The sequence below is a fragment of the Mandrillus leucophaeus genome, unplaced genomic scaffold, assembly GCF_000951045.1.
Source record: "Mandrillus leucophaeus isolate KB7577 unplaced genomic scaffold, Mleu.le_1.0 Scaffold541, whole genome shotgun sequence".
NCBI lineage: Eukaryota > Metazoa > Chordata > Mammalia > Primates > Cercopithecidae > Mandrillus > Mandrillus leucophaeus.
The window spans coordinates 374248-392009 of NW_012105820.1; the positions used below are offsets into that span (position 1 = coordinate 374248).

General features: G+C 45.5%; 2 protein-coding genes across 2 annotated transcripts in view; both read left to right on the forward strand.

Moving 5' to 3' along the window:
- KIAA0100 (KIAA0100 ortholog) overlaps positions 1-10497 on the forward strand; it is a 59845-nt gene extending 49348 nt beyond the window's left edge. The window contains exons 26-40 of the mRNA XM_011997552.1: positions 293-450; positions 717-923; positions 3485-3584; positions 3813-3995; positions 4353-4474; positions 4980-5135; positions 5220-5341; positions 6007-6187; positions 7623-7709; positions 7942-8052; positions 8188-8323; positions 8432-8562; positions 8744-8845; positions 9143-9277; positions 9695-10497. Coding sequence (XP_011852942.1) covers positions 293-450; positions 717-923; positions 3485-3584; positions 3813-3995; positions 4353-4474; positions 4980-5135; positions 5220-5341; positions 6007-6187; positions 7623-7709; positions 7942-8052; positions 8188-8323; positions 8432-8562; positions 8744-8845; positions 9143-9277; positions 9695-9877 — 2114 coding nt within the window. The 3' untranslated portion in view covers positions 9878-10497. The remainder of the gene's footprint in view (positions 1-292; positions 451-716; positions 924-3484; positions 3585-3812; positions 3996-4352; positions 4475-4979; positions 5136-5219; positions 5342-6006; positions 6188-7622; positions 7710-7941; positions 8053-8187; positions 8324-8431; positions 8563-8743; positions 8846-9142; positions 9278-9694) is intronic.
- Positions 10498-10740: 243 nt separating this feature from the next.
- Positions 10741-16919, forward strand: LOC105552027 (uncharacterized serine/threonine-protein kinase SgK494). Its single transcript, XM_011997512.1, has 12 exons — positions 10741-10827; positions 11242-11484; positions 11579-11662; positions 11788-11856; positions 12247-12316; positions 12562-12666; positions 12841-12881; positions 13130-13157; positions 13263-13352; positions 13438-13526; positions 13665-13775; positions 14222-16919. Exons 1-12 carry the CDS (start codon positions 10771-10773, stop codon positions 14441-14443), a joined length of 1209 nt encoding a protein of 402 aa, XP_011852902.1. The 5' UTR covers positions 10741-10770; the 3' UTR covers positions 14444-16919.
- Positions 16920-17762: the final 843 nt, after the last annotated feature.

Below are 17762 nucleotides of genomic sequence, written 5' to 3' on the forward strand. Positions count from 1 at the left end.
TGAACCAGGAGGTGAAGGTTGCCGTGAGCCAAGATCAGGCCACTGCACTCCAGCCTGGGTGACAGAGCAAGACTCTGTCTCAAAAAAAAAAAAAAGAAGGGAAAATGAAATAACCCTTGTTTTGCCTTCATGGGTCAAGGGATGGGCTGGGCTAGAGTTCTAGGTTTGGGAGGATGTATTCTAAGCCCTTATCTAGCCGGATAAATTGAGGGAAGATCGGTTTGGCTCTGGAAAGGGAAAAGTCTTTCCCTTTGAGACTGTGACCTTTCCCTGCTTCCTATTTCTCTGCCAGGTGCTTACATGTTGCAGAAACTAATTGAAGAGACAGACAGGTTTGTAGTGTTCACAGAAGAGGAATCAGGCATGAGTGACCAGTTGTGTGGCATTGCTGCCTGCCAGACGGATGACATATACAACCGAAACTGCCTTATTGAACTGGTCAACTGTCAGGTACCTTCTCTTTACAAGTTACCTCAACATCAGGCTAGATCATGATCATATTGTTCACCTTCCCCCACCTCTAAGTATGAATGGGTAAATAGAGCTCCAAAAAATTTGTCCTTCTCATAGGTATCATAGATAATCACTTCTATGTCCAGACGCCAGTAAAATTTCCTCAGTAAGCCAGAATTAGATCTAGCTGCTGTGGTTGATACAATGTGCTCACTAATCTCATCTTCCTTGGTAGCTTAACTCTGCTTCTATCTCTGGCATAGATGGTTCTTCGTGGAGCAGAGACAGAAGGCTGTGTCATTGTGTCAGCTGCCAAAGCCCAACTGCTGCAGTGCCAGCACCATCCAGCCTGGTATGGTGATACATTGAAGCAAAAGACATCCTGGACTTGCCTCTTGGATGGCATGCAGTACTTTGCCACCACTGAGAGCAGCCCCACGGAGCAGGATGGCCGACAGCTCTGGTTAGAGGTTAGTGAGTGGATTTGTGAAGGCCCATTATATTCCTGGTTTTCCATAGAGTTTCTAATGGCTGGAATATTCTTGACAGTAACCTACTGTTACTAGCTTAGCAGAATAATGAGGCTGATAACACCTTGAATGTGGGCAGTCTCTGGTCTGGAACCGTATAGTACTGTTTTTTTTTTTTCCTCATGGTGTTCTATTTCATTGCGAAAGAAATTGTCATTTCCCAGAACTAGTATAAAATGGACTGGAACTTTTTTACTCTTTAAGATTGCTGATCCCTATTAATGTTCACACTAATCAGCAGGCAGCCAAGAAAACAGGCAGTGACTCAGAATTTTCGATAAGTTCACTATCTGCCCATTCTCTGTCCTCTCATGAAAATGACTGATTGGTTATTTCAGCAAGTCAGTGAGGTTGAATGAAAGACTGTCTAGGAGTCAGGTTATGTGAGTTCTAATGATAGCTTTCCCATGATAGTAGCCATGAGCTCTTGGACAAGTCACCTTTAATTGTGAAATGGAATTGATACTTCACCCTCACAAGATTGTTGAAAGGATCCCATAATAAGGTGCTTTGAAAATATAAATCTTTATTCAGGTGGAAAGTACTCTTTTTTTTTTTTAAAGTCAGTATGTATGGGGAGGTCTTAAGTGTGTGGCAAGATAATGTGGTTTTGTTTGTTTTTTGAGACAGAGTCTTGCTCTGTAGCCCAGGCTGGAGTGCAGTGGCATGAACTCGGCTCACTGCAACCTCTGCCTCCCGGGTTCAAGCCATTTTCCTGCCTCAGCCTCCTGAGTAGCTGGGATTACAGGCGCGCCCCACCATGACCGCCTAATTTTTGTATCTTTAGTAGAGACGGGGTTTCACCATGTTGGCCAGGCTGGTCTTGAGCTCCTGACCTCTTGATCTGCCCGCCTCGGCCTCCCAAAGTGTTGGGATTACAGGCTTATGCCCCACCCAGCCAAGATAATGTTTTTGTTAGATGGTGAGATTGTGAGCAGTTGGCAGAAATAAGGGAAGGAGCCTGTCTTTGCATTGCATGGTTGTTAATTTGCTTTTCAGCTTCTTGGTAAAACTGAACCAGATTATATTTTACCCTGTAACTTCTAAGATATAATATCATCAGAATTATTGGAGAGTCTATTGGTTATGAGATATGCCTAGTCAATATTGTACATTATTACTTAACAGGTGTTAAGTGCCCACATTGTCTTGGGCATGGTACACCCCCAAATGAGTTACAGGATCTAGCTGTATCTGATAAGGACCACAGTGATAAATCCATTTGCAATTCTTAGTGGGGATAAAAGGGTCCCTCTTCTCACCTCCCTGGCTGATGCTTCTTATATCAAGGACCTTAGGGCTTAGTCCAGGCAACCTCAAGTGTAATAAGAGGTAATGAGCATTTAGATCAGATGTTAGGCTGGGCGCGGTGGCTCACGCCTATAATCCCAGCACTTTGGGAGGCTGAGGCAAGTGGATCACAAGGTTAGGAGTTCAAGACTACCCTGGCCAAGATGGTGAAACCCCGTCTCTACTAAAAATACAAAAATTAGCCGGGCGTGGTGGTGGGCGCCTGTAATTCCAGCTACTCGGGAGGCTGAGGCAGAGAATTGCTTGAACCCAAGAGGTGGAGGTTGCAGTGAGCTGATATCGCACCACTGCACTCCAGCCTGGGCAACAGAGCAAGACTCTGTCTCAAAAAAAATAAAAATAAAAAGATCAGATGTCAAGCCAAGTAAGGGACTGGTTGTTGGTAGTACGAGAAGTCATGCTGATATATAAGAGCTGTGGTTCATTCAAGCAAGCAATGCTCTTTATCAGTAGTCTTAGGAGGTAAGCACAGGTGTTAACTACCCATGCAGAAGTAGAATGGATGAGCTGTTGGATCTTTCTGGCATTTTCTGCACCTCTGCTGCTTTTAGGCATGCCTTCTTTTGCATGTGAACTCTTGCCCCCTGCCCCCCACCCCCCTCAGGCTGTGATACTAGCGTTAGAGTGGAACGTCTTTGGTTTAGGTACGAGGGACTTTGGCCTTTCCTATATTTTTTTGAGGCTTGACAGATCCACCATCTGCTGTGGTCTTCCCATCTCACTCATTCTGTTATTCACTCTGACTTCAGCTTGGCAGAGTGAATAAAAATAATTCAATTCCCTTCCCTCATGGCAACATTGTCAGAGTGGTTATCTATCTGAAGATAGAAAACAACAAGAACACAAATGGAACAAATAACAAAATGGGTGGGAAAGTAATTTTTTTTAAATGAGATATTTTGCCCAAGACATGATTAGATTTGAACCTTGCTCATTGTTTTTCTGGCTCGAGACCTGCGGGCCTGGCAAAGTGTGCATGTAATGCAGTTGGGTTGGAGAATTTGGGTGAACTGGGGCAAGAGAATGAGACAAGTACGTCCTCTATCCTGGGAGATGGTTCAAGCTATTCCATGCAGTGGAGGTCTAGATAGTAAGTGTAACTACTTGAAATATGGAGATCTGTCACCCAGTTGTCCAGGACAAGCCTCTGTTTCCCCAGGAGCTAAAGTCGCCTGCATCTCTGTCTTCAGGTGAAGAATATCGAGGAGCACCGGCAGCGTAGTTTGGACTCTGTGCAGGAGCTGATGGAGAGTGGGCAGGCAGTGGGCGGCATGGTTACCACAACCACAGGTCAGCCCTCCCCCTCCTCTGCATCAAATAATTAGGAACAGATGTGCATCCCAAAGGGACCTTATTTCCCTTCCTATTCTTAACGTCAATGTATGCAGTAGTAGGACCATTTTGTGCTAGGCTAGGTTGAAAGCGGTGTTTCTGGAGTTTCCGAGACATAGCTGGGAGGCTGTCACATTACCTTTATTGAGAATGTCTTTTTCTTATCTCTTTCCCACCTCTTCCCAGATTGGAACCAGCCAGCTGAAGCACAACAAGCCCAGCAAGTCCAGCGGATCATTTCGCGTTGCAGCTGCCGAATGTACTATATTAGTTACAGCCATGACATTGATCCTGAACTAGCAACTCAGATTAAGCCACCTGAAGTTCTTGAGAACCAGGAAAAGGAAGATCTCCTAAAGAAGCAGGAAGGTATTCAGGGCTTGAAAGGCTTTTAGGAGAGGACTAGGGAAATTGGTAAAGTAGTTATTTCCTTGGTGATTCTGAGACAGTAGAGTTATTAAAAGTCCACTGTGCACTGGCATTAATGTTTCACTTTGCTCTGTTTTTTGTAAGTTCTGCTATGAGAAAATAACCTCTATTCTTAGAGGGAGCTGGGATGAACGGGCATTCTTTATGATTCTGAAATAAACATGTTTCTACCCATGAGCACCTCTCACCCTTTCTGTGGGGTTGACTAGTAGGGTGGTTCCAAATGTGGGTAAAGAGATGGAGTAGATATTTAGGTAGAAACTTGAGCCTTTTATTTAGCTGCTAACAATTATCTAGGGGCTGTGGATACCTTCACCCTTATCCACCATGAGCTGGAAATTTCCACCAACCCAGCTCAGTATGCCATGATCCTGGATATTGTCAACAACTTGCTGCTCCACGTAGAACCTAAGCGGAAGGTGAGCATCGGCCCTTGTAGAATGCTGGTTAGCCTCACAGGAACACCCAGACTTTGTGCTTTATTTGGGCTTCTGTAAGAAAAGCCATGCTTCACACTGAAAAAGGGCCTTGTGGTTGATACATTCTGTTAGTCAGCAGTGACCATTGAAATTCCACTTATTTAGGAAAGGCCTGAATGTCTCTCAGACTGTAGGGCTTGTTTGCCTGATTGTTTTCTCCTAGTTATTTCTCTACTCAGTCACCTGGACACCTAAAAACATTTACTATTCCCTGCTTCCACCTCCATCCCCATCCTGTTGGGCCTGACTTATTGTGAAATCCACATTGCCAAATTTTCTGCATTGACCTACTACTGTTGCTATTAACAGTGACAGATAAAGGTTAGCTTTCTAGAAGAGACCCCCCCATTTCTTTCTCCTTTCTCTATTTCACTTTACTACAAGACTTTTACTACAAGACTTGTCTACTTAAAAATTGTATTCATTTCTCTTTCCATTCCTTCAGGAGCATAGTGAGAAGAAGCAACGGGTCAGGTTCCAGCTTGAGATCTCTAGCAATCCAGAGGAGCAACGCAGCAGCATACTGCATTTGCAGGAGGCTGTGCGGCAGCATGTGGCCCAAATACGACAGCTTGAGAAGCAGATGTATTCTATCATGAAGGTAGTCACTGCAGATAGATAGTTCGAGGACCAGGAAGTCTCCTAGAACAAGGGTTATCTCTCAGCTTCTATCCTGGTTCCCTAGTCTTTGCAGGATGACAGTAAGAATGAGAATCTGCTTGACCTGAACCAGAAGCTTCAGTTGCAGTTAAACCAGGAGAAGGCCAACCTGCAGCTGGAAAGTGAAGAACTGAATATCCTCATCAGGTGCCCCAGCATTCTTTCCTTGCCCTTTTCCAGTGCCCCAGCTACAGGCAGTTCTCTTTCTTGAGGTCTAGTGTGCATTATCAAAGGCTGATGTAGGAGTAGGTTCAGGCAGCTCTTCCTGAATAAGAAAATGGGTAGTTGGGAAGGATCACTTTTCTTTTTTTTTTAGAGACAAGGTGGTCTCACTACGTTAACCAGGCTGGTCTGGAACTCCTGGGCTCAAGCAGTCCTTCTGTCTTGGCCTCCCAAAGTGCTGGGATTACAGGCGTGAGCTGGGATTACCACACCCAGCTGAAAGATCACTGTGGTCGCCTTGATACTATGCGTCTGAACTGAAAAGATCTTTTTTTTTTTTAATGAACCTGACATAGATATATGAAAATATCTTGAAGTTGATCAGCATAGAATTGCAGATAAAATCGTAGGAATTATTAGTGGGAAGACACTACTTTATCAAGAAGCTATAGAGCTGAAAGTTGGGATTTGTGCTTCTATGACCTAGAATGTCAGCAGCAATAAATTCAGTAAAAAAAATTTAGGGACTGGCTAACCCAGAATAGGTTAATTTCTGAGTGTACCTCCTGCATCATTCTAGAGCATTCTATCCCACCCCCTACCCATGTGCTATTTCCCTTACTGGCTTTGGCTCCCCTGTCCACTTATAGGTGTTTTAAGGATTTCCAACTGCAGCGGGCTAACAAGATGGAGCTGCGAAAGCAGCAAGAAGATGTGAGTGTGGTCCGTCGCACTGAGTTTTACTTTGCTCAGGCACGGTGGCGCCTGACAGAGGAAGATGGACAGCTGGGAATTGCTGAATTAGAACTGCAGAGGTTCCTCTACAGCAAGGTATCTGGGGTATATGGTCACACAAAGGCAGCTGTATTGAGAAACATTGACCTAGCTTAGGAGTCTAACTCATAAAAGAGAAATAAAAAGGGGCTAATTATTATATGATTATTAATGATAGTATGATTGGAAACATGAGCAGAGCTTCCTTTGACACATCTGTTTATAATGAATGATACACATACAGCTCTGATGCCATAGGGGAAAGTAACAATGAACAAATAAAATATTTTTCAAAAAAATGATACAGGCCATGTGTGGTGGTTCATGCCTGTAATCCCATAACTCTGGGAGGCTGAGGTGGGAGGATTGCTTGAAGTCAAGAGTTCAACAAAAATTTTAAAAATTAGCTGGGCATCGTGGTGCATACCTGTGGTCCCAGCTACTTGGTAGGCTGAGGCAGGAGGATTGCTTGAGCCCTGGAGTTCGAGCCTGCAGTGAGCTGTGATCACACCACTGCACTCCAGCCTGGGCAACAGAGTGAGACCCTGTCTCTGAAAAAGAAAATAAATAATTAAAAACATACATGATAGGCCGGGCATGGTGGCTCACACCTATAATCCCAGCACTCTGGAAGGCCGAGGCAGGTGCATCACCTGAGGTCAGGAGTTGAAGACCAGCCAACACGGTGAAACCCCATCTCTACTAATAATACAAAAATTAGCCAGGCGTGGTGGTGCACCCCTGTGGTCCCAGCTACTCGGGAGGCTGAAGCAGGAGAATCGTTTGAACCTGGGAGGTGGATGTTGCAGTGAGCCAAGATCGTGCCACTGCACTTCAGCCTGGTGACAGAGTGAGACTCTATCTAAAAATAAAACGAAAGTCAGTTGGGTGTGGTGGTGTGCATCTGTAATCCCAGCTACTCAGGAGGCTAAAGCAGGAGAATCGCTTGAACCCAGGAGATGGATGTTGCAGTGAGCCAAGATTGTGCCACTGCACTTCAGCCTGGGCAACAGAGTGAGACCCTATCTCAAAAAAAATAAAATAGAGTAAGATACAGATACAGATGAGTTTGATCAAATACTTCTCTTGTTGAGTAAGAAGATGATCCCTAGAAGTATGGTCCAGAGGCAAATAATCTTTCATGTCCAGCTTGGAATAGAATATTCTAATAGTGACATTCAGCTTTTCTGCCATTGATGTAAAGAAGGCAGTATTATTTATTACTTTCTCCTACAAGGGGCATTTGGAAATGAATTAGAACATTTTTTAATGTCACAATGGCTAGATAGTACTATCAGCATTTAGTGTCCTGGACCATAGTGCCCATGAGACACACTGGATTAAAGAGTTTTGACTGTATGAGTTTGAAGGAGATATCAAAGTTGGGATTAGGCATATGTAGAGCCTGAAAAAAAACTGGATACATAGCAATTGTCTAGTAGACTTCTGAGAAAGGTTTATTATAGTAGATGGGGCAAAACTGTCTTTATAGGTGAATAAATCTGATGACACAGCAGAACATCTTCTGGAGTTGGGCTGGTTTACTATGAACAACCTCCTCCCCAATGCTGTCTATAAGGCAAGTCTTTTTTCCCCATTCCTAGTCCATTTGCATATTTTTAGCACAGGGCATTTATAACGGCCGTTCAATATAAATCCACTATGGAAAACAATGTGGTGATCTGAGAGGGTGAAAGCTTGCCCAGCTTAGCAGTACCATTGCTTCTCCTCTCATTCTGCAGAGGATTTGGGGGTTGCTTTATGGCAGGAAGGACATTGGGTTGGGCTGTTGTTTACTCTCTATCCTACAGGTAGTACTGCGGCCCCAGAGCTCCTGCCAGTCTGGGCGACAGCTAGCTCTCCGCCTCTTCAGCAAAGTTCGGCCCCCTGTTGGGGGTATCTCTGTTAAGGAGCATTTTGAGGTTAGTAAGCAGTCCCTTGGGGACCTGGGAACAAAGGACATTCAAAAGCCAGCTGTGTGTTACATGATATTAGGAGTAGGTAAACTGATCATGGTGTCTGAGCTTAATTACTTCTTGAATCTTTCTCCTTTTTAGGTAAATGTGGTGCCTCTCACCATCCAGCTGACACACCAGTTCTTCCATAGAATGATGGGCTTTTTCTTTCCTGGCCGAAGTGTGGAAGATGATGAAGTTGGTGATGAAGAGGATAAGTCCAAACTGGTGACTACTGGTGAGAACTTTTATGGTGGAGCCCCAAAAGAATAGGGTAGCCGCCCCAAAGACAGCTGAGACTTCAGAATGAGGATGGATGACAGCTGGTGCACTTGCTTTTTCATAGGAATACCAGTGGTGAAGCCTCGGCAGCTGATTGCAACAGATGATGCAGTACCACTGGGCCCTGGGAAGGGTGTGGCACAGGGTTTGACTCGGAGTTCTGGGGTCAGAAGGTCATTTCGCAAATCTCCAGAGGTACCAAACATGCCCCTGATGATAGAAAAATGGGAGAGTCCTGAGGTCCTGTTTGGTGTGATTTGGGATTTCTTCGGTTTCCTCTGAGTCCATTCTAGGGATAAAAGAAGAGGGAGATGTTTGGGGTCCTGAGTTTCTTCTGATGGATTCAGGGCTCATACTCCTTGCCTGCCTTTCTTAGCACCCTGTGGATGACATTGACAAGATGAAAGAGCGAGCTGCCATGAACAACTCCTTCATCTACATAAAGATTCCACAGGTTCCACTGTGTGTCAGCTACAAGGTCTGCACCTTGCAAGTACTTTGTAGAACAGGGTGGGCAGGGAACCAGATAAGATCAGAGATTCTAGACAGGGAGACAGCTAGGTTGTTTGTGTCGCTGAGCTGTGGGTGATATATCTGCTGTTCCCTCTGCTACCCTCAAGAGTCAGCACCATTACGAGACTGAGATTAAGGGGAAACCAGTATATATAGGTTACTATTGTAGGCCTTGTGCTCAAGTGACTGGCTTGGACTCAAAATGGCAGCTGATGTATTTCCCACCCCTCTTTTTTTCTTTCCCTTCCCCCTCCTCTTACAGGGTGAGAAGAACAGTGTGGACTGGGGTGACCTTAACCTGGTGCTGCCCTGTCTGGAGTACCACAACAACACATGGACATGGCTAGACTTTGCCATGGCTGTCAAAAGGGACAGCCGCAAAGCCCTGGTTGCCCAGGTATCCCGCCAGGGCTCATGGCTGTTTGGTTAACGGGGCTGGCAGGCAGATCCTCTTTTGGGGAGCCTTTCGTTTTAGAATCCATGAATAAATATCCTTGGGAAAGGGCAGGTGCATGTGGTGAGTGACTTCTATGCCTGCCCTCTCCATGACCTCACTCAGATTATTAAATTCAATGTTTATTGAGTGTTTCATATATCACCATTGATTTTAGGGAACTGAGAGCTAACACAACCTAAAGTTTAGAAGGAGTTATCATTAGACTGTAAGCTTCTTGAAAGCAGAGACCATTGTATGTGAATTGCCCCATTGTGCCTTGGATGTGTTTAATAAATCTTTATTGTCTTGGTTCATTTTGATTTATTCTGCCTGCCCACTAATATTTACCTTTTCCTTTACTCCTCTCCAATCTGCCAGGTGATCAAAGAGAAGCTAAGACTGAAGCCTGCAACAGGCTCTGAGGTCCGGGGAAAGCTAGAAACTAAATCGGATCTGAACATGCAACAGCAGGAAGAGGAGGAGAAAGCCCGGCTCCTCATTGGTTTAAGTGTGGGCGACAAGAACCCTGGCAAGAAGTCCATCTTTGGCAGGCGCAAATGATTTGGCGATTCGAGTGGCTACAGTACAGGATCTGACTCTGGCTCAGGCTCCAGGGACTTGTGGGGTGGGAGGGGCTTCCCTTTATCCACCAGGATTTGTGGGTGTCAGAGCCCATAGGCATTGCTGTTCACCACCTGCCCTGTTCACTGCAGGGCATGGTGGACAGTAATGCTGAGTTCCATCTCACGCTGATCAGGTTCAGGGCCAGAGAGACAACAAGAGAGCAAGACCCAGGGAACGGGCCCAGGGCAGGACCCTATTCCTTGGGGTCAAGTGAAAGGGTAGGGGGATAGTCCTGATCAAGTGTGATAAATTTTTATAAACATATATAAATATATATATTATATATATTTCTAAGTGTAACTGTCCTCCCTCTGTGCCAGGAAACAGGGGAGGGGGCTGATCCTCTGATCCTCACTCCACTGCCATGTATGAAAGAGGTATTGGTGTTCTGAGCGGCGATCAACCCCTCCCCAGTCTCTGTGCTAAGTTCACTTGGGAGGATGGCAGTAGGAGCCAGGGCTGGCCATGGGTCCCCTACCCTTCCCCCTAGGATATGCCCTGGAAAATGGCAAAATGATTTAAAGAGAAAAAAAAAGATATTTTAAATTTGATGCTCATTTTTTGTGTGTGTGTTGAGTGTCTGCATTCAATCTGTATCCCTTCCTCATCAACCCAAGACATCCTGCAGCTGCCACTCTGAGGGTGGCCCCTTCTTCTCTGCCCTGAAGCTGTATTACAGAAATTTCTAGTCCTAGTGTGACTCTGGCCCCGTGCTGATGGGTTTCTGCACACTGGAAGAGGCGGGACTCGTGTCATGCAGCATCAGGGAGAGGAATTGCTTATGTAACTGGGACAGCAGATTTAGCAGAGAGAGGAGGCAGAGGCTGGGGATGGGAGCAGTAAGCTGTCGGCAGGGGCAACACACCCGGGTGGCTGTTCCTCACAAGGTAGGCTGTGGGGCTCTGGCAGCCTACTGAGGGGAGGAGAGGGAGACATGGGCTTGAGGCCTGGGGGGCTTGAGGCCTGGGAAGTTCCTGGTTAGGAGCATGGCAGTGATTACTCAATGTGGGGGTGGGGCAGGGAGGCTATGCTATGAAAGCATCACAGCCCAATACTGAGGTGCAGGCTGTATTATTAATGTATCATGGTGAAAATGTCCAACAATTATTTTCCTAGAGGATTTGAATTGTGTCCAGGAAATCCAGGGCTTAGCACAAAGCAAGGGTAACGGGAATTTTGCCTCATGCTCAAAAATGTACCTCTAAGGGTTGAGACTTAAGGGGAGGGAGTGCCTAGTAAGATGGGTGGAACCTGCTATGCCTCAGGAGCAGAAAGTTTAGAGTGGCTCCCTTGGTTCTCAGCAGGGTGGCAACATCCGGGGCCCCTGGGCCCGAGGCTGGAAGAGCCTCTGGTCAGATGTGGGAACCATCAGGTCAGATCTGGAAGAACTCTGGGAACTACGGGGGCATCACTATCTGCACCAGGAGTCCCTAAAGCCAGCCCCACTACTGAAGTCTCTGCCAGAGTGGCCAGTGCCTCAGTTCATCAACCTCTTTCTACCAGAGTTTCCCATTAGGCCCATTAGGGGGCAGCAGCAGCTGAAGGTGAGTCAGTGGAATCCCTGAGTGGGGTCTCAGTCTTTGGGAGAAGTTGGAAATGACCAGTCTCAACTGGCCTGTTCTCCATTTCTCTGTACAGATTTTAGGCCTTGTGGCTAAAGGCTCCTTTGGAACTGTCCTCAAGGTGCTAGATTGCACCCAGAAAGCTATATTTGCAGTGAAGGTAGGGGCTTAGGTACCACATTATTCTCTAGTCTCTGTTTCCAGTCTTGATTCCAGAGAGGTTGGGAGGAGTAAACAATTCAATAGCACTATCCTCTATGAGTCATCACTACTCTCCCTTTATAGGTGGTGCCCAAGGTAAAGGTCCTACAGAGGGACGCTGTGAGGCAGTGCAAAGAGGAGGTTAGCATCCAGGTATGCACAGAGTCCTGGAAAGGATTGTGGGAAGAGCTAGGCCACAGGCAGGGAAAGTACCTTTCTTGACCACCACCTTTTCCTGGTTCTGCCTCCTCCATCTGCTTCAGCCTAGTTTGACACTAAAGTAGGTCCTGGGAAAAGTATCTATCAGCTCTCAACACAGTTTTCTCATGTCCTACCAGGGAAATCTCTTAAGCATGTCCCAGTGTATTCCTTAGTATTTGCTGGTTCTAGGATTACCAGATAGTTCCAATTACTGAGTTCCTCTGAACTGAGAGATGAGGCAGCAGTTCCCCCTCTGCGCATCTGAGTAAAACCTGAGTTCTCGGCTGCCTTTATTCTCAATGACCATGTTCCTCCCTAACTTCCTGTTTGCTTTGTCCCTAGCGACAGATCAACCATCCCTTTGTACACAGCTTGGGGGACAGCTGGCAGGGAAAACGGCACCTTTTCATTAGTGAGTGACTGGACTCTCTCCTCATCCCCCAGGGTCCTTGTGCTATATCCCCACCTGAGATTATCTCTTTGGCTTGTTCTGCCTTTGCTGTGTCCCCCTTCTCATGGCACCTCTCTGGGGTGGGAGGGGGGACAGCAAGTGGTATTTTGGGCAGGAGGCCTACAATGCCTTGAGCCCAGGCATTGCAGCTCCCAAACATTGCCTAGACTTCTGGCAATGTATGTAGCTTCACACTGGCTTTGCAGTGTGTAGCTACTGCAGCACAGATCTGTACTCCCTTTGGTCGGCTGTTGGCTGCTTTCCTGAGGCTTCCATCCGTCTCTTTGCTGCCGAGTTGGTCCTGGTACTGTGTAAGTGAAACAGTGGTAAAGGAAATGGGGAGGGAAGATTTAAGTTGGGAAGGAGAGTAAAGAATTAATATAAATAATGGAGGTCAAAGAATAGGAGAGGGATGGGATGAGGGCTACTAGGGAAACTGGAAAGGACAGAAAAGCTGCAGCACGCCCCATACTTGTTATCCACAGGTTATCTCCATGACTTGGGCATCATGCATCGAGATGTGAAGGTAGAGTTAAGTGCTTTTTTCCCTTTGTCTGAGAAAGAGTCTCAATAAGAAGTCCCAACAAGTCCAAGAAGTTAGGGAGCAGAGAACTGTAGACATTGGGGCCCCTATGGGTGCCAAGGATTTGGGCAAGGGCTCTCTGAGTATAGATTTGAGTGCTGAGTAGGGCATAACCTTCAGCTGGTGTGTATACATGATGAAAGAGAGTTGAAAGGAAGAGGAAGAATTACTTCTCACCTGTGATCTTTCAGATGGAGAATATTCTTCTAGATGAACGAGGTAAGTATTTTTCCTTCCCTAGCCCCAGGATGAGAGGTACTTTGGGAATAAATCATGGCTGACGAGGGGTGGAACAGTGGTGCGGTTGCCTTACCTTCTTTATAGGCCATCTGAAACTGACAGACTTTGGTCTGTCCCGCCACCTGCCCCAGGGAGCTCGAGCCTACACTATCTGTGGCACTCTACAGTACATGGGTGAGAGAGGTTAAAGCTGATGGGTAAGCATTGGGCAGGAGGATAGCTAAAGGATGTCAGTGACGAGTGTCTTTGAAATCTGTAGCCCCAGAGGTCCTAAGTGGAGGACCTTACAACCATGCCGCTGATTGGTGGTCCCTGGGTGTCTTGCTTTTCTCTCTGGCAACGGGAAAGGTGAGAGAATACTAGTAGTTTTGGGCAGAGAAGAGCTTTGCCTGTGGTGGGAAGAAGGAAGACCTTAGGAAATCTTGTCTTATTCCTACTAAGGAAGGAACCCCTACCCCCATCCCCACTCCCTACCTCTTAACTCAGTTTCCAGTGGCTGCAGAGAGAGATCATGTGGCCATGTTGGCAAGTGTGACCCACAGTGACTCTGAGATCCCAGCTTCTCTTAACCAGGGCCTCTCACTCCTGCTCCATGAGGTAAGGATGAGCGCTGCTTTCCTTCTTGGCTACCAAACCATTCATGCTCTCCTGCCTTCATTAAAGTGATGTTTCCTCATTCCTCTCATTAATTTTTTTTGGGGGGGCTCCAACTTTTACTTAACTACCTAACTACTTGCCATCTAAGCTGTACTGAGTCACATTCCTAAGTTCCTGGTCCCCCAAATCTCCCCATCTAGAACAGAGAGGTCCCTTCTGAGAGAGTGGAGCACTGTACACTCATCTGAAAACTCACAAGTACAGCTCCTTATTCCCACCTTTGCCCCAAATTAGCCTCTATTTCTCCCTCTTTTACAAATCATCTACTCTTCAGGGTTCTTATTCCTACCCTCCACAGCTCCACGAACTTCTTTCTTCTTTTCCATCCTTTCTGTTCAGGCCTTTCCTGTCCTAGTCATCATCCTTCATGCTCTATTTTCCTTCAGCTCTTATGCCAGAACCCCCTCCATCGTCTACGTTATCTGCATCACTTCCAGGTCCACCCTTTCTTTCGGGGTGTGGCCTTTGACCCAGAGCTCCTACAGAAGCAGCCAGTGAACTTTGTCACGGAGACACAAGCTACGCAGCCCAGTTCAGCAGAGACCATGCCCTTCGATGACTTTGACTGTGATCTGGAGTCCTTCCTGCTCTACCCTATCCCTGCTTGAGCCTCTCTACTGTAAATTGGGGCCTGGTTGGGAGCCTGAAGATCTCCATCACTGCCCACTCAGTATGACCACCTTGATAATCCAGTTTATTTTTATTTTGTAGCCTCACCGTTCTGTTCTCCTAGGCTTTAGACCAGAGTTCCAACCTTGGACATTCTGCTACTGGCAGCCACAGCTGGCCCTATTCCTTCCCTATCATACAACCTACCTGTCAATTCAACATCTCAGATCAGGGTGGTGACCTTTTCCTTTTCTTTACTTCTCCAGTGCTCTTACCCTCAGGCTCTCAGCCAGGGCTGCTTCCACTTGTGTCCTTTCTTGAGCAATAATAATACTTCATGGGTTCCCAGGGTGCTATTGATGTGTTTAATAGGCTTGTCAGAAGCAATATGAATTTGTATTTTTATTTATATATTTTTTTTTTGAGACAGAGTCTCACTCTGTTGCCCAGGCTGGAGTGCAGTGGCACAATCTCAGCTCACTGCAACCTCCGCCTCCCGGGTTCAAGTGATTTTCATGCCTCAGTCTCCCGAGTAGCTGGGATTACAGGTGCACACCATTATGCCCAGCTAATTTTTGTATTTTTTAGTAGAGACAGGGCTTCACTATGTTGGCCAGCCTGGTCTCAAACTCCTGACCTCAAGTGATCGGCCTGCCTCGGCCTCCCAAAGTGCTGGAATTATAGGTGTGAGCCACTCCACCAGGCCCCCCTACTTTTTTTTTTTTTTTTGAGATAGGGTCTCACTCTTGTCACCCAGGTTGGAGTGCAGTGGCACGATCTCAGCTCACTGCAACCTTCACAGGCATGAGCCTCCACACCCAGCCTGTGAATTTTTCAAAAGTCTTAAAAGCTGGCATTTCAACCCCTACATAATACAGCTAAAAAATATAGTCTGGGAGCTTGAGGCCAGTCTGCAATAAATCTAATTTTTAAAAATTGAAAAGTGAATAAAATAATCTAGTGAGGAAGAAAATAGAAACTGAAACATGGGTGGGTTAAGTGTCTTCTCTAGGTCTCTAATTGGAACAGTTATCCAAAATAAAACTTCTTTGAAAAGCATAGGATTATTAAACGGATAATTTATCCTAGTCAGCCCATGATTCAGTTTCTGATGGACAAACCAAGAGATTAAGAGGCATGCATCAACCTTAAGATTTAAAGTTATTTGGGAGGCCAAGGTGGGCAGATCAGTTGAGGTCAAGAGTTTGAGACCAGTGTGGCCAACATGGTGAAACCTTGTCTCTACTAAAAAATACAAAAATTAGCTGGGCGTGGTGCTGCACATCTGTAGTCCCAGCTACTCGGAAGGCTGAGGCAGGAGAATTGCTTGAACCCCGGAGACCAAGGTTGCAGTGAGCTGAGATTGTGCCATTGCACTCCTGGGCGACAGAGGTAGACTCTGTCTCAAAAGAAAAAGAAAAGATTTAAGGTTAGAGACATATCTCAATAACCTTTTCCTTTAGTAAGGAAAATCATCTGGACCTTAATATACAGTTTGGGCCTTTATGACTTCTTTTCATTTTTCTTTATTCACAATTTTCATTTTTGTCCTGAGACTTGAGGGTAAGTAAGTTTTAATCTAGACCATATTATTCAGTTATATCTAATCTCTGTAGACAAAAGATAGTCTGGAGAGTACTCTGTAGTTCTGTTTATTAATTCTGTCTCTAGATTAAACCAGATTTCCCTATGCATAGCTGGCATTTTATTGGCCTCTGCAGAATTGCTTTTTCTGGATTGGACTTTGGTAATCCATATGAAAATCTCTATGAAATTTAATTGCTGGCCAGGTGTGGTGGCTCACACCTGTAATCCCAGCACTTTGGGAGGCCGAGGTAGGCGGATCACCTGAGGTCAGGAGTTCGAGACCAGCCTGGGCAACATGGTGAAACCCTGTCTCTACCAAAAAAATACAAAAATTAGCCGGTCATGGTGGCGCACGTGGTAGTCCCAGCTACTCAGGAGGCTGAGGGGGAAGAATTGCTTGAACCCAGGAGGTGGAGGTTGCAATGAGTAAAGATCGTGCCACTGCATCCAGCCTGAGCAACAGAGTGAGATCCTGTCTCAGGAAAAAAAATAAATTTAATTGCTGTGGATACTGTAAAGGGTGTTTATCATAACAGTTCATAATGTTCTATTTAAGAATGCATGGGAGAAATTTTCTCTGGACCCAGTTTTCCTAATTGCTGTTTGGTTTTTACCTTAAGGACACTAAATATTCAACTGATTGTATTTTTCTATTTATACTGATAGTAGACCATTTAGAGCCCAATTTGTGGCCTACCTTCAGCAAGTGTTTATGTATTTTGTATGCTAGTCATGTTCTTGGTTCTGTCCTCCTTTTCTACTTTTCTTTTCCTTATTCTCATTTTTCTAAGTTTTAATCCTTTTATATTACTATAATATCTACATCTTTGTAAGCCTTCTTGTAATAAGGTTGGGATATAAATAAATAAATAAGACAATGTATCCTTTTATCTCATTTGTTTCTCTTTAGACACTTTTATTACTTTTTTAAAGTTGTGATGACCAGAACTACACACTGGATAAAAACTGAATACTAAAAATAGGAATTAATGGTTTCCAAAATAGTTGTTAAGAGCATTCGATTGGAATTTGGGAGATCTGATGCCTGGATCCACCAATAACTATCCCATCGTCTTTTTTTTTTTTTTTTGGTGGGGATGGAGTCTTGCTCTGTTGCCCAGGTTGGAGTGCAGTGGCGCGATCTCGGCTCACTGTAGCCTCTGCCTCCTGGGTTCCAACAATTCTCCTGCCCCAGCCTCCTGGGTAGCTGGGATTACAGGTGCATGCCATCACACCCGGCTAATTTTTGTGTTCTGAGACGGGGTTTCGCCATGTTGGCCAGGCTGGTGTGGAACTCCTGACCTCAGATGATCCACCTGCCTTGGCCTCCCAAAGTGCTGGGATTACAAGCGTGAGCCACGACGCCCAGGCTCTCATCATCTTTAATAAGTCATTTTAACCTCTCTGGATCTTAGTTTCCTGGTGTGTAAAATAACCACTGGTTCTTAATTGTGGGGTATGGGTTCAGATTTCTGTGATGCTGAAATTTATTTATTTATATAAATAAGATGATATAAATAAATGATATGAATAAATTATTCATATCATTTCTTTTCTTTTCTTTCCCCTTCCCCTTTCCTTTTCCTTTTCTTTAAGAGATGGGATTTCGCCATGTAGCCCAGGCTGGTCTTGAACTCCTGGGCTCTAGTGATCCGCCTGCCTTGGCCTCTCAAAGTGCTAGGATTATAGGCATGAGCCATTGTGCCTGGCCTGTGATGCTTTTTTTTTTTT

Excerpts from the sequence above, each read along its gene's own strand:
- LOC105552027 (XM_011997512.1), top strand. The coding sequence starts at position 10,771 with ATGGGAGCAGTAAGCTGTCGGCAGGGGCAACACACCCGGGTGGCTGTT. Across the intron at positions 12,317-12,561 it reads AAAACGGCACCTTTTCATTA|TGTGTAGCTACTGCAGCACA; the intron begins GTGAGTGACTGG and ends CTGGCTTTGCAG. Across the intron at positions 13,353-13,437 it reads TGGCACTCTACAGTACATGG|CCCCAGAGGTCCTAAGTGGA; the intron begins GTGAGAGAGGTT and ends TGAAATCTGTAG.